Source organism: Anguilla anguilla, chromosome 5 (genome assembly GCF_013347855.1).
Source record: "Anguilla anguilla isolate fAngAng1 chromosome 5, fAngAng1.pri, whole genome shotgun sequence".
In the NCBI taxonomy this organism is placed as follows: domain Eukaryota; kingdom Metazoa; phylum Chordata; class Actinopteri; order Anguilliformes; family Anguillidae; genus Anguilla; species Anguilla anguilla.
Genome location: NC_049205.1, coordinates 38253142 through 38269204, shown reverse-complemented (window position 1 = coordinate 38269204; position 16063 = coordinate 38253142). Strand labels below are relative to the sequence as shown.

Here is a 16063-nt window from a genome sequence, read left to right as displayed (position 1 = left end):
AATGACAAGTGTGAGGCGTATTTGAAGCTAAATGTTCTCTTTATTGACAAGGTGCTCATGGATTCAGTTGTGTTTATTACCACTGTGTGACTTACGAGAGCGAACTGACTCTGAACTAATGGAAATCATGCGGATTTCCATTAGTTCAGAGTCAGTGATTAGTTATTTCAGTCTAATTGGCTAGATCTTAACGAAGGAATGACAGCAATAATGTGTATCTAACATGGTTCAGCAGTTACATGCACAACTGTAGGGACTCGTGATGTGACGGCTACATAATAGGCATACAAAGTCCCTGTCAACACTATAGTGTCATGGACAGCGGCTAACAATTTATATTTACGCCGACATTTAGGCGACATTTATTGTTGTTTTTACAGAAACCCACTGACATTACATTCTGGGCTACATTCATACAGTAATACGTATAAGCATACAATAACAGTAGTTAGGTAGACTGTCTCCAGGGTCTAAACAAGAAGCAACCCATAAAATGAGTCTTACCCTGTGCGTATACGTGTATTGGAATAAAATATTTTACTGAAATGTTAAGCAGCTTTCTTTTCCAAATGAACCTATTACCTTGGACAGATCCATATGCGATTCCCAATGACAGGTAAAAACCCAGTGTTCTACATTTACATTTTTTATGAATAAATTGTGCTATAGTTGTCAAAAGAGATGCACTGAAACTATCTTCTACCTGAACAGGGTTTCAGCCATGAACAGTAACAAAACTGAAGGCCCAGATGATTAAATGTTTCTGTTTATTTATGTTTGCAATATTATGACAGCAAATAATATCCACTACCAAGGTAAACAATAATTAATTGGCCACGGAGTCAATATGTTAGCTAGCTTGGATTACACTGCCAAAACATAATGTCATACTGCACAAAGATCTTGGTTAAATCTGTCTGCCACAAGGAGTGAATGGAGTATGTAGCCTTCTCCCGTAATTAAAACGCTTAACAGCAAACATTTTTTTGTTCTTCAGCAAGGTGTTACATTACGACAAATTCAAGCTGTTAAGATCATTCTTGTGTGTCCCGAGGGAATACAGTAACACACGCACTTGCACGTGCGCGCGCACGCACGCACACACACACATGCACGGTGCATTCAGACCTGTGTGTGTGTGTGTGTGTGTGGGGGGGGGGGGGGGGGGGGGGGGGGGGATAATATCAAAATCAAACAGTGCTTATACACCAATGTTGCTGCCAAATAGTTTATAGTGATAGTTTATGGTGTAAGCAAACAAGTGCTTACACCAAAACTTGTACTGATCTTCATCAAGTTGAAGATCATAAAGAATTCATAATAAAGCCATTTTTAGGGCTGGTCTGTGTGTAATGCAATGCGTGATTGTTTTAGTTATTCTTGAAATGAACTTTTCTGAGTTGAATTGATCAGGTTTTGATCTTGTGGCAACAATTTGCACATCTCATATGTATATCCCTTTGGCAGGATCTCTATGTTTATATTGTACCCATTCCAACCAATTTCCAACAGGCTCTATTGTCCATCAGCCATGGTTGTGACAGGAACCCAAGTCATATAGAAGAGATATTATGAGAAAATATGGTTGGTAAGACTTGAAAGGTACTGCACACAGAATCAAGTTGTGTATTCTGTTATAAAAAACCAAGGTGCACTTTGAGTAATCTTTTTTTTTTTCTCCACTTTTTACAGTAATTTCAATGACTCAGAAAACAAATTAGGTATCATCAACTAATATGCACTTTATTATCCTTGAAGGAAAATGGAATCCTGGTATAATCAACAATATCTTAGAGCAGGTCAAGGTTTTATTTAATCTGATTATTTTACTACAAGTGTTTTATTTCATACAGGAACAGAACCACACATTCCATACACATTCTATATACCTCTAAGGTTGTACTTACGCTATAGAGTAAATAAAAAATGAGCATGGTTAAAAGGCAACTCATCATTATTGGAGTGATTAGCAGTATATATTGCTTGTAATTATGATTAATTAGGTGTTTAACCAATTAATTGTTTCCGTGCCGAGAAACAATTAAACAATTCATAAGCTTGGTCATCACACACACTTCCTTAAATTGTTTGGCACATGGAATGTTAAAAAACAAAAAGAATAAGAAATGCCTTTAATTTGAACTTCTGACAGCACATTTATTTCACTGTGTTCCTACACTGGATCTATTTGTCACCATCTCTCTGTGTCAGATCCAGATCAGTATTCAAATAAAAGCTTTGCACCACACTGATTTATTTGTCTGAGTTTGGAAGTAAAACAAACAACGAGCAGCACTTGAATGAAAAAATGGAGGATGTCACAACCAAAGTAATTTTCATTTGGGCAAACATGCATTTATGGATAGATTTTACCAGTCGCGTCTGAAACCAGCACCTGAAACACTACGTGTGCCCCTTGAATCAATGATCAGGTAAAGTGAGCGATTAACAATCTAGATAGCACGTTGTTTCCAAGCTCATGCTCATCTTGCAAACTGGCAAGAAATCAAGCATAGTTCCCCTTCTGTGCTTGTTCTCTGAGCTTCCCTAGTGATCGAGTGTGAAGTGTTGGTGTAATCAAATTTCCCCTGTGTGCAGGGTTATCCGTGCACATGTTTAATGGATCCTAAGAAAACCTATTTACTCTAGTCATGAAAAATCCTGAAACAAAGTCACTGATAAATACCGAAGCAGGGATTGATCTGCGGAAAGACTGATTGCAAGCTGACACAAACACCCATGGAACGATGTCTCAATGCATTTGTTTAATTGCTCCTAATTTATCTGCAACATGCTGGTATGTCAGTGACAACCTATGGACGAGCTTTCTTTTTTTTTCCTGATTTAAATTCCATGACTCATACAGTCCTCACTTTGTCCTTCAAGATATCTGTATTGTGTCTTCATTTGCCTCTTGATGAAGTAACCTATTTATCTGTACACTGGAAGGACAAATATAGTTTTGTTCCAGAACATGAAATATAATAGGTTTTTATTTTTTAGCTTTTTTAATGCGTGGACAATTGTGTGAAAACTTGAGCAGATAAGAAAAGGGAATTCTGCTGTTATCATCTTTCTACATTTGCATTTCTATTAAAAAGAAAAAAAAATGTGTCTTTGAAAAAAATGAAATCTGTGCTTTTTTCAGAATATTTAACAAACTTGATCAGCATTCTTCAGTGGGTAGTTATTGCTTGTACTATGCATCTGTAAAAGTGAGTGTCCACAATTCGGCCAGTAGATGGCATAAAAAATATCTTCAGCACTGATTGTGGTTTGCCAGTTGAAGCAGGCAAATGGCCCAGATGTCTAAAGCTTCCGAAAAGGTTACTTGGAAAGCCTCATCATCTTTCACCCCAACATTCTTTGTGTGATTTATTGAATGGAGCCCTGGCCATGGAATCACTAGCATATGGTGAGGAATTAATTTTTTTAAACAGACCAAATATGTTACTCTCCAATCAAATTAGAAAGGGGAAGGGAAAAGGCAAGCTCCCCTCTTTCACAATCTGACCATCAAGCAAACATACAAGTTAAAGGTTAAAGTTATCATCTAATTGCGGTGATATATTTTGCCGAAAATATTTTGCTCTGTGAGCATTCATTGCCTGTACATAAGGTACAATCAACGGAATGGCCTTATGTCAGAAAATAAAACTGCATTCCTTGTCATTGAAATTTACCACGTTGGTTGCAGTTTTATGGCATTTCATATTTCTTTTGACAAAGTAATTCAGTTTTTACACAATTAAGAAAATATTGAAGTTAGGAATTTGAGACAGATGCAATGCCATAAATTGGAATCAATGGCTTAGGACAACAGAACTATATGAAGCATGTGAAAAACCGTAATTGACAAGTTATGTTCATTCAAAATACATTTTTTGAACAAAAAATGTTGCAATGGTGAGGTGGTTATCGTAGAAAATTTGTTTGTTTTGAACAACATTATTATTCTGCTTCTAGAACGTACATTTATTCCCAAATTCTAACAAGCCAGTTGGCGAGGTTGCCAATTCTTTTATTGTCCATTTTTATATCAGGTTAATTTAGCTTTATTTTACTGTGCACATAGTGATGAAAATTATCTGCCAAATTCTTCACAGCTTTACACTTTATTGGGTGTTAATTATTTCAATTAACCTTTTGTTACATGTATAACTAGTAAGACTGACCTTTCAACATTTATACATTGACCGAGTGGAATTTAACAATGTTTTGACAAGTCACATTTTTGTTATGGTACAAGGTAAAATAACAAAAGACACAAAGGTGAGAACAGAAAACAAAACACATAGAACTGCAGACGAATGTATTTGAGACAACTGGAGATTCCTAATGGTGGTGATGTTATTCAATCCGTTCGGCACGTCTCTAGTAAATGCATCTATACGTGACACTGATTTTCCTGCAAAATTAACAACGGGCATCACTGGAAGTCATGACAGTAAATGTCACTGAAATTTCGCGGTTTCCCCTCCACTACATTTTAGACCAGCGGCCTTCTCATAGGAGTGATAAGGTCCTGAGAGTTCCGGAAACTTCCGCTCAGATGTGATCCCTTTTCATGGCTTCACTGCCGGAATGCTGGATCGGCACGATTTGGTGCTGGAAAAGAGGCTGGAGGAAGAGGCCCAGAGTGCCGACCACGCACACGATCACAAAGATCCACAGGAACATCCGGTCCACCACCATGGCCACGTACTTCCAGTCCTCAATCACCTGCCAAGAGACAGAGAGAAATTTTCACTCTCTGTATTTATTCGCTTTGCTACTTTTTTCTTTATCAGTTACTGTGGAAATATTGTAATACCCAGTTCTGACACTAAAACAGAACTGAAGTTAGTTGAATCGCAGGAAATTTAACACAGCCTCATCTTGTGGATGGTCCAAGTAAATAATGGGAAAGAAACAGCTACCTGGTTACAGGTATTTATAATAAGCACACACCAAATTGGTCTGTATGGTAGACTGTTTGCTTTCTAAAAATTTACTTGGGTGTTAAGAAACAAAAGCAGCTTTTCTCATCGATTTGGATGTTACAAATAATGGCTGAACTGATCCTGCCATTTTTTCCTACCTCAAAAAGAAAGAGGAGACGCAAAAATGGCGACTGGGTTAAAATGTTTGAAGGTGGGAACTAGAAACACAACACGCAAGCAGGTGCTAACCTCAGCAAGTAATTGCTGAGGTGCACAAGGAAACAACTATTGACCCTTTAACCTCTTTCCTTTCTGCTTCTCTTGGCAGTATGTCAAGATGGCCATTATTCACACTGTGGTCACCTCTCCACTCCATTGATTAATTTAAAATAACAATCGATGAGAAAACAGTCTGGCGTTAGTTCCCTGAGTTTATAGCCACCTCATTACCTGACCTGGGTTAAGCTGTCTGCATCCCTCCTTGCTGTGGGCTAACCTAATTTATTCTCTCAAAAAGAAAGCTATATGGCCGCTCCCTTGGAGACACAGACGCAACATTGACAGTCCGCTGTTACAGCGCTTGTTCTTCGGCTTGTCCCCGCAATTGACTCAGCTTTGTCTGTGAATTGATCTTCAATACCAGGCCCTTGGTTTTACTAACCTTGACACAAGCACTTACCCGCAAGTCACTCTGGGTAAGAGCATCTGCTAAATTCCTAAATGTAAATGCTTGGCACTCAGAACTCTCACGCTGTACTTGTATGACTGCAGACATGCGCATGTTGCCATGCCGCTTTTGTAAGCGCAGACCTGCAAGGCTGGGGTCTGCACAGGCATTTTTTTGCATGCGGACCTATGTAGCCATGCAGACACAGAAAGATTAAGCTTATGCTTTAAAATGGATCTCGTGGAAGTGAGGGTTCAAGAGGGTCACTCACACTCTGGTCGTCGTCGTCCCCCATCATGTGATCGGCCACGAAGCGCACACCGTCCACGGCCTCCTGGACGTCCGGCCCCCAGTCCGGCCCCTGCTGCTGCGGCTCCTGCGCCGAGGCCACCCCGTCCGGCAGGAAGTCCCTGGGACGCGGCTCGCCCTTCCTGCCACCGGGGTTTAGGCAGAAGGGCCCTCCGGCGTTCTTGTTGTAAAAGTGTCCTGGGGAGGAGAAGCCAGACGCCGAGGAGAGGAAGACCGAGGAGGAAGAGTTGGAGGAGAAGCCGGCAGCCTGGGGAGGGGCCGGGTAGCCGAGCACCGCCCGCCGGCTGCGGAGCTGGCGCTGGCGGCGCAGCCTCTGCCGGGCGGAGCTGTTCTGCGGCCGGCGCATGAAGAGGAGCGCGGGCAGCTTGACCAGGAAGACCAGCTTGACCCAGGCAGGCATGGTGTGGGTGCTTGGCGAGCGGTGGTGAACGTTGAGCACGCACACGCTGGTGATGATGGAGAAGGTCACCAAGACCATGGTGAACATCAGGTACTTGCCTATCAGGGGCACGTCCAGGGAGGTGGGGGGCACGATCTTGGAGATGAGGAGCAAGAAGACGGTGAGGGCCAGCAGCACGGATATGCAAAGGGTCATCTTCTCCCCACAGTCGGAGGGCAGGTAGAAGACCAGTATGGCCAGAGAGGTGATGAGGACGCAGGGGATGATGAGATTGATGGTGTAGAAGAGGGGCTTCCTCTTGATGATGAAGTCGTAGGTGACGTCCACGTAGGTGGGGTCCGAGGGGTTGACCGTCCGGCGGCCGGGGAGGGCCAGGATGTCCCACTCCCCGCTGGGGGTGAAGTCGTCCATGCTGGCCACATCGGTCTTGAGGACCAGGTCGAGCTCCGTGTGGTCGTAGGTCCAGGAGCGGAACTTGAGCGTGCAGTTCTGCTGGTCGAAGGGGAAGTGCTTCACCTCGATCTTGCAGGCGCTCTTGTAGATGGCCGGCGGGAGCCAGAAGATGCTGCCGTTGAACAGGACAATCGCATTGGTGAACACAGTCACCTCATAAGTGCCATCAGCGCTGTGGATATGACAAGGAGGAAAGGCAGAGAAGCAGTATGCTTAGTGTGAAAATCTTAGCACTTAAATTAGTGTGAATACACCTCTGAAACAATTATAATTCTATCATCACAAATGAATACCTGTAAGTGGTGACTATAAGGACTTTTATGGCATTAGGGTTTTGGGAGATACCATAGAGGTCTTCTGAACAAGCAGATGATCATTAAAGCTGAAATTACATTGGTCTTCCAAGATTAGTGTGTCTGCTAAGCAAACCCAAGAATGAACCAGTTTTAAATGGAGCATGGAGGATTTTGTGAAACCTGCATGCTTACTTGTTGTACAACACGATATCGGGAAGCCAGATGTGGCGGGAGGGGATTCTCAGCTTGTCGATTCCGTCATATGCAGAGGGGTCCCAGGCCAGTCTATAATCAATCCAGTGCTAGGGAGAACATGTCACTTTCTGTCACATTCTAGTCTACTTGAACAGAGTTTTGAACAAAATTGAAACAACGGCAAAAACAACAATAAGGTCAATCAGACGGCCGGATCATTCCATGGCTTAATAAAGCCAGTAATTGCCTGTTTGAACTTGTATAGGCATTGCTATGGTTTAATTCAAGTTCAAACTGAAGGACATTTTGTGTTCATGTCAGAGTTTTGATTACTTGTTAATTTACCGGTAATTTTAATGGATAATTTCACTGACCGTCACACTTACCTGTGTCAGCCAGACATTAGTGGTCATGATCTGTTCCCTCTCATTCTGGGAAATGAGAAAACAGTATTGTTAAATGTGCTTTCTTTTGAAAAAGATCCAACCAATAAGCTGCAAACTGCAACTGATGTGGATGTGGATGGGTAATGGGATGGTAACAATATATTTCTTTAAATGATTATGGTCCACTTTGTATTTACTAGAATTAATCCCAGAAGTGTTTTCAGTAAACAGGCATGGGCAGAACTGCTAAGTAGGCATGGGGGAATGGGGAATGATTCCAGAACCTTCTTACAACAGTCACGTATGAGCGAAACAAATAAATCTCCGGCTTTCATACCTCCACACTTCAGTTGACATGTCAACTTCAATTAATACAAAGAAGATGACAATACAAGATCATAAATACAGGATATATACGCCCTGCCTTGTTTTTGCCGAGGCCAGGGAGAGGCCCATAAATCAGACGGTGGACGTAAACGCCGTTCGCCCGGCATGTTTACGACTCCTTTTAGTGCGGTTGTGCGCTGAAGTCTCAATCTAGATCTGACAGAGGCTGAAAGAAGAGCTGGGCACCCGTCCTCCGACACGAAGGGCAGAGTCGCTCGATGGGCCATTTGTGCGATTGATCGAAGGAATGGTCGGGACCGTCAAGGCGCCCTGTCACACGTTCCGTTTGGAGGCTCCCATTGGGTGGGGGGGGGGTGGTGGGGCGGGGTTTGAGCTCACGCTCAGGCTATGGATTCTTACCACGCTGATGAGCTGCGCCAGGGACACCTGCAGCTTGATGGTGACGCGCTCGGTGCGGTTGATGGCCGGGCGGATCAGCTTGTTGTAGCGGTCTTGACCCAGCAGCCAGTTCATCAACCGCTCCTCTGAATCTGCGCAGCCACCACCTTCAGACACATCAGGGCAAGTGCGTTAGGAAACATGACTAAACTAAGCTAAAGAAGCACAGGTACATCAACTTGTTTTCAACAATTCAACTCCTGAAAACATTATTTCTTTCTCCATTCAGCTCTATATAATCATGTAATTCACAGAAAATAATTCCATCAGATGTTTATTGATGGTTAAAAATTAAATTGACCCCAGATCAATAGTGCCAGATCGATGGATGGGAATCATACTTGCGTGTCAATATTCAGCCAATAACTAATATCACGGCCGCCTGAAACACCAGAGCTTGGTCTCGATGGCTCTGAGAATACGCATCGTTTCAGCGTCCTTGCTAGGAGGATGAGAATTAGGATACTGCATTTCCTCTTAAAATTCCCAGAGCATGTTTTATTGCCCTGCATGGAGACTTGTTGCTGACTCTGCAGCCGGCATGCCTGGCGGAGCATACCGCTCACGAGTTGGCAGGCCGCCGAAAATTCCTCCACGCGCGAGCGCCGCCAACACCGCGTCGCAGTCTTCCAGGTGCCTGCGGGCGCCATTCCGCTCTCTTAAAATGCGGAGGACGTCCGTTTGGATGGGCACTTAATTCTCAATGGCGCGTCTTCGTTTCTCAAGACGGCTTCGGCGATGGTTTACTGAGACGACGAAAATGCTCTCAATGCAGTGTTTTTAATGGAGCTCTTCTGGTGGAGTATTCATGCGTTTATAATGTAAACCATAAATGTAATGGTTTTCGGACTTTGCTCATTTACTCAGAAACTATTTAGCCTAGCACTATGAAACTTCAAACAGCTTTGACATGTCAGTAGTCACTAGCCATTTCAATTACAGTCATAAATTAATTGAGTAGGATGCAATTCAAACCAAAGTGCACGCAGTCCGATTTTACATTCATACAACCGAGTCGGTATGATTGTAACAGAGGAGCGGAATAATTGTAACAATAAATTCGAACCCTGTAATGTGCGTATACACAGTAGGCAAGAGTGCTTATACCTCTACACTACCCAGAGGGTCCCCATTCTAACTTTAAATGGCATTTTATAAGCATATAACAGCAAAGAAAGGCATGTTTTTTGTTATAGCAACTCAGGCGGAAAAACCGTAACAGCTGTTACATTTATACAGACGGGGACATTATGCTTTTTTTTTTTTTTTGGCCACCTAGCATCCAATTCTTACTACACTATGAAAACCATAACTTTTCAAGGACAGATAGCTTCCTTAAATGATGTATGATTTGATTTATTGCAAATAAAAATAAAGCCTTACTGCTGCAACAGATTTTTACTTAGCTCACTCAAAAACTGTTTTTCGGAAATATTTCCCACAAAGGTTATAAAATTGCTCCATTCCTTTGGGAGTTGGTGGAGGACTGAATTGCACATATACAAACCTGAAATGTATTGTATACAAAGTTATTGACCGTGTTACATTTTCAAGCGTTATATTTATGAAGACTCTATCCTCCTAAAACCAGGCTTCCCCTGGTCATTCTGTGTGCCAGGGAAAACAGCATCAAAGCCAAACTAACAAAGGTTCTGTGGACCGTGATTACAATGACAAGAACCCGCAAACATTACACAAAATTAATTGCCCATCTAGTCACTGTGTAACAACAAGCCAAGCAAATTAAATGTTCGAAGAGCCAGGAGGGGGTCATTAAGCCGATTTAATACTATTTAATGATTTCTTTGTATAGTGACACTTTAGCTATGTGGAACTTATCCTAAGACAAATGTCATTGATCACAGAAAGTCTGAGCCACTTATAAATTGACATATATTCCCATTTCAGCAACTTCGCCAGTCACATGTTGCCATCCCAGCACAGATGATGAAAAACCTGGCCTAATGTCTAACTATCCTGTCTCCTGACCATGCTAATGAGGTGAGACTCCAACTGAAAGGCAGCCTAAGAAAATAGAAAATGAAAACACAACAAGGCAACGCAAATTTCTCAGCTGAATGGCACGTGCACAATTTTTTATTGGCAGCTGTACCTACCACTGCTGGCCTTCAATTTAAAACACTCAAAACATAAAATCATGGTGCATTCAGTGGGGGAACAAAGACCTAAAGTTAATCTTGTTTCATTTTCAGCATTTAATTCAGAAGTTAGATGTGCAGAGAAAAAAAACTTCAGCACTATATTCTTTAAGACCTTTGTCCCACCCAGGAGTCACCTCATTATCCTTCTTCTGTCAGACACAACTGTGTTGTGCTACCTGTTTTTTCCAGTCATCCATTTGTTTTATGTATTATGAATATATAATACAAAACATATCTGAGCCTCTTTAATATTTACTTCTCAGTTCAATGTTATGCTGTGCCAGTGCTTGGAAGCCTGTTTCATCGGTAAGTGACACAGCTGTTATCCCTTATGGCTTGACACAGACAGCAGAGCTCACATGCACAGATGGCACGTTGTCAAAGCTGTGGAAGACCGTTGTCGTAAATTTCATTGTTGACCCAGAGCTGTAAGACATGCCACATTGTGACTGTGGCAAACCCTTCTATCACCTCCGAGGTGGAAATAGATTGGTGCAAAAAAAGCATAAATCATAGACAACAAAATCAGACAAAATGGCTTCCTGTAGTTTTACTTCTTGATTTACATCAACTGGGCTTCATACATGGAGCCTTGGGATCCCTTCGGTCTTAAAATTTTAAAGCTAATTTGGAAAATGGTGGGTTGACTGACTTGATAAATGGTGTGTGTGTGTGTGTGTGCGTGTGGCTGCATGTGTGTGTGTGGCTGCATGTGTGCGTGCATGTATATGTCTGAACATGTATGTGTTTATGAGAGTATGTGTGTTTGTCTGTGTGTGTGTGTATGTGTGTGTGTGTCTGTGAGAAAGAGTATATATGTGGGAGTTCATGTTCCAGTTGGTGGTTTGTATTGATTCTGATAGTTTGGGAATTGGGAATGGACTCCAGTCAATCAAACAATACTACAGTAAGGTTATGAATAAATAACCTCTCATTTTCACCTTGACTGACTGGCTAACACAGAGAGTCTGGCAGTATTTTAACACAAAAGGAAAAAAATGTATGCATTTTTTGAAATAGGAATCCACCAAACTTGTTGTTTGGATGTGACCCGTGAATCAAATCCATTAATTCTCAAATTTTGAATCAAAATGAGAATCGATTCAAAAAAATGTATGAAATGGAACGAAAGTTACAGTGTTCTTATTGGTGCATATGCTGAAAAAAATATGAAATGCTGTACATTGCCAGCTGATTATGTTAACGAAACTGAAAACTCATACGGACTCCATGAACCCATTGATATCTTGAATGGACAGACTTGGCAGTAAACATATTTTGCGGGAGTTATTTTGTCAGAATGTTGGCATACATCATGATTATGCACCACAAGTCAGAGGCTATCCGATTGTTGGCACTTCCCCACTGGGAAGGATCTGTCACAGGCAAGTGACAATACAGAAGTTCCAATGAGGTGCTTGCAAATCTGCCCCTGACACTGCCTCGGTTAAATGTCACTTTGTACAAAACCAGCCTCTCTGTGCTGCCTGTAGGGGGGCACAGCAGGCATTCAGTAGGTATCCAACCTTGGTCTTTAATGTTGAAGGAACCTGATATGCCCTGCGACTAATAGTTTTCAGCATAGCTGTTGATGGAGTAATGGTCCAGACAGCAGACCATGGCCTTCAGAGCCTTACATCAGGATGAGGCAAAAGGTGACATCTTATCTGAGGAGGTGGGAGATACCAGTACTCCCAATCTCAGTATTAAGAATATAGATACCCAAGCCTGAATTCAATCAACATTTACCATAAGCCTTGACTTACAAATAAAGGAATAATTTATTTTTACAGTTTTGTTGTAAATTTTTGGTGGCTGCTTTCCAAGCCATATCTATAAATAAATGATGTAACTATTGAATTGATTTGAGAGTCAAAGTTATAAACAGATGTTGATGTCTTCCATTATGGCCATAATATGATACAGAACCAGGCAGGAGCCATCCACAGTCAAAAGTTTCAAGCACATTTGTCCATTGCAGTGGATGAAAAATTCCTACTACCTCAGCAGCAGCAGCATCACCTAGTGCAAGGGTGATCTAGAGGAGAGAGGAAAGACTGGCCAATGCAACCACATGCACTCCCGCTGAATCTCATGCAGCTGTCCATAGACTGAAAAATCATGCTGAGGCATATGCAAAGTACATCTTCATGCAACAGATCCACAGACACCAGATACCCAAGTCCCTTAAATGAGACCAACCTGGCCTCCCATGCAGAATGTCCATCTAAAGCAGGGGTGGGCAATGAGGGCCGTATCTGTTTCTGGTTTCCATGCCAACTTCTGGCCTTAATTACTTAATTACCCCTAACATTTACGCCATCTGGCATTTTAGCCATGTCTTGATGAGCACATTAATGACAGCCAAAGACTGTTCTTGTGTCCGTATATGAAACATTTTACTGTGATATAATCTACCAATAAACCAGTGTTGGTGCATACAGCCAATTAGCTCATTTAGTCAGAGTAATTGGTGGAAACAAAAACCTGCAGACACACCGGCTCTCCAGGACTGGAACTGCCCACCCCTGATCTAAAGCATGAGTTATCGATATAGTGAAGCACCCCTCGGTCTGGAATTAAATCCTGATAACAGCACTGCCAGCTGCGCCTGCAGGGTCTTGCAAGCCAACATGCAGCATGGACTGTCTCCATACGAAACAGTGACTACTCTGATCGATCGAGCATCTGCACTCTGCCAGCGGTAGTTGAAAATGAAGTTCTCCAGAACAACAGATGCATAACTTGGTTGATGGACTACAAAGTAAAAACAAGGAGCGACCGGCTCCATGTGCTTTGGAGCACCCGTGGGATAGTCTGACTCATAAACAGGATGTTGCAAACAATCGGAGAAGCTTAGAAATACAACATATCTGAATATATCTCTATTGAGAGGTCATTGTGGTCTCCTTCTAGCTCTAGGTATCTAAGCCCAACAGTCATACCTCCATGGATATTTTTATCATCTACTGTATGTTTGTGCAGCTTTGCATATTATGGCCCCACAAATTTGAACATTGTAAAAGAGGTTCTTTTTAAATTTAATATAAAATTTTAAAAATTGGCTAATAAAAAATCTCAGAGGATCTCTAAATAGGTGGGGCCTTGAACTTCAGCGTTATTGAAGCATAAACCTACAGCCCTATGAGGAAAACTAATCACTAAAAAGTTATTTTACACATTTAGAATGAATCATGAAGGCGGCAGTTGCTTTAGGTATTTCTAGTCTTCTACATAATCAACATGTTTATTATATTTATAGTCAGTCTTCACTTTTAACCAATGTTTAAGTTTCATGCAATGGAAGCCCAAAGACTTTATGCACTGATCTGTAGCCACAACGCCCTTTCTGTACCTGTCCTAAAATGACCCCTGTCTACTTAAAGGAGGCGGAGTAGGGCGGATTCACGTAACACAAATTGCAAATTAGCCACAGCCTTAAGTGAGGTTATATTATACGCTAAGTCTTGCATTGCCACCGCCTTCTCTTGATGAGTACAGGGCAGTTTATTCGGTCTTCGTGTCGTGGTCAAGAATTCCCCGTTGTTGGAGTCGTTTAGATGTACTCCCCGCACGCCCTAATGTCTGTGCCTGAGAACTAACAATAGTATAATTCCCAAGAGACAAATTCAACAGGGCACCATTCACTCTCCTGTCAGCTGAAAAGTAAGTGGACATCGTTTTCAATGCACTATTGCACCTCAGCTAGCGCAATGTTTTGTGGGAGGTCCTTTAACAGCAGAGTCTAGTTATGAATTACTTTAATTCCACCTGACTCTGAAATGAAAACAGTATAACCTTATGCAAGGACTCGGCTGTTCTTTTATGTTTCACGTTTTGTTTTTCAGAAAATAAATGCCATTCAGACCGAAAATGGTAATATATCTGACAACACAGCCAAACCGCGAACGAACGGCTAGAGACTGGATGCGAATGCGGCACCAAGACAGTGTCAAAAGCAACTTTCGCATAAATTATTCATACAAAGGGCACACATGAAAATATATACAATTTTAAAAAAGAAATAACACGTTAACGTAGCTCATAAACTAATTTAGCATGAGGTTTCATATTAGTAATCATTACAATTAACAGCAGGTACAGCAACCTGACGACGATATACTTACTTTGAATTAAAGAAATGAAGCAAAAGCTGAGAGTTAGAGTTCGTGTCATAGTCGATGCCGATTAGCCGAGTCGTGTTCTCAATGTGTAGCCCCATTCGATCCGATTAGGGCTAGGCGTTCATACAGTGCATAGTAATTGCTTAGATGGGACCCCATGCGTAAACACGTGTGTGCCGATCGTCTTCCAAGTTGTTTGCTTGCCCATTTGGCGGTGTAAACACGCAGTTGTGAAAAAGGACGCCCAGGGAATAAAGGGTAGCTCCATGGAGATGTAGAGGCGACGTATCCCATGCACTGCAATGACACCCGGCCCCCTCCCCTCCCCTCCCCTGACACAGGCACACGCGCACGCAAACCCATCTACCACAGACCCGAAGACCCACGCGCAATTTTGTTTCGGGGAGGTCTTGATCTTGTAATACTTTGTGCAAATGTGTAAGTTTGATTTGTTTATCTGTAAACTTTCTTCTCGATCATTTTTCATTTGTTTTAATAACTATTTGTGCCGTGTGTAATAGAATAAATGTCATGAATAAACATTAATGTTAATCACAGCTATAAGGTTTCCCAACTTGTCCACAACACCATTTTTCAGGGGAACAAAAAACATCAAAGATATACACAATAAGCCTCATGTGAAATGTTACAAAGAAGTAATAATACATTTCATATTAAGGGAAAGTGGACTGCTAAGAGTCCACTCATCTGACCGATAAGAACAACTTGTAGTCTAAGGTTTATTGCAGTTGGCAGCATTTCTTTCAATGTCCTTTATTTTTAAATGTCCTCTATTTTCAGTGACAGCATTGGGGACATTGTGGGCGTGTACCCTGTCATCTGTTAAAGACAACAAGTTCCTTGGAGACATTCAAATAGTCCCATTTGTCCTTATGGATATGACTTTGAAATAAGACTTGGCATCTAATTACATCTTTTTATCCAGGAAAATGTCTGTGCATGAGATATGTGTCATTAATATCAACGCTGCAAAGTCTCTTCATGCATTTCTTGAGATTTTCATTTTCTGAGCTCCACACAATACAGCAATTTTAACTGAGTTTTCTGGAAAGCAGGCATTCCTAGCAAAAACTGGCTGTCTCAAACCTTTGGTATAAAAAAAGCCGAAAACATGTGGGAAAAGATGGAGCCATTTTAGCACTTGACTGCCAGTGTGCAGAGTGGCCCCTCTGTGCTGCACTGTGACCCCGCCCTGTCTGCAGCTGGATGTGAAAGCAGCCTACAGCCAGACTGCGGTCTACAGTGACTGCCTGGTCACTCCTAAGATTATGGACTCACTGCATTAATCATGTCCTTGCCCCTCTCTCTCTCTCTCTCTCTCTCTCTCTCTCTCTCTCTCTCT

The 16063-nt window shown here is 41.9% G+C and overlaps 1 protein-coding gene across 1 annotated transcript; it reads right to left on the bottom strand.

Annotated features, from left to right (window-relative positions):
* Positions 1-1722: 1722 nt before the first annotated feature.
* LOC118227013 (neuronal acetylcholine receptor subunit beta-4-like) lies at positions 1723-15200 on the bottom strand. Its single transcript, XM_035417065.1, has 6 exons — positions 14704-15200; positions 8376-8521; positions 7629-7673; positions 7240-7349; positions 5861-6923; positions 1723-4722 (listed from the first exon to the last, which is right to left on the bottom strand). The coding sequence occupies exons 1-6, from the start codon at positions 14750-14752 to the stop codon at positions 4549-4551; spliced, it is 1587 nt and encodes a 528-aa protein (XP_035272956.1). The 5' UTR covers positions 14753-15200; the 3' UTR covers positions 1723-4548.
* Positions 15201-16063: the final 863 nt, after the last annotated feature.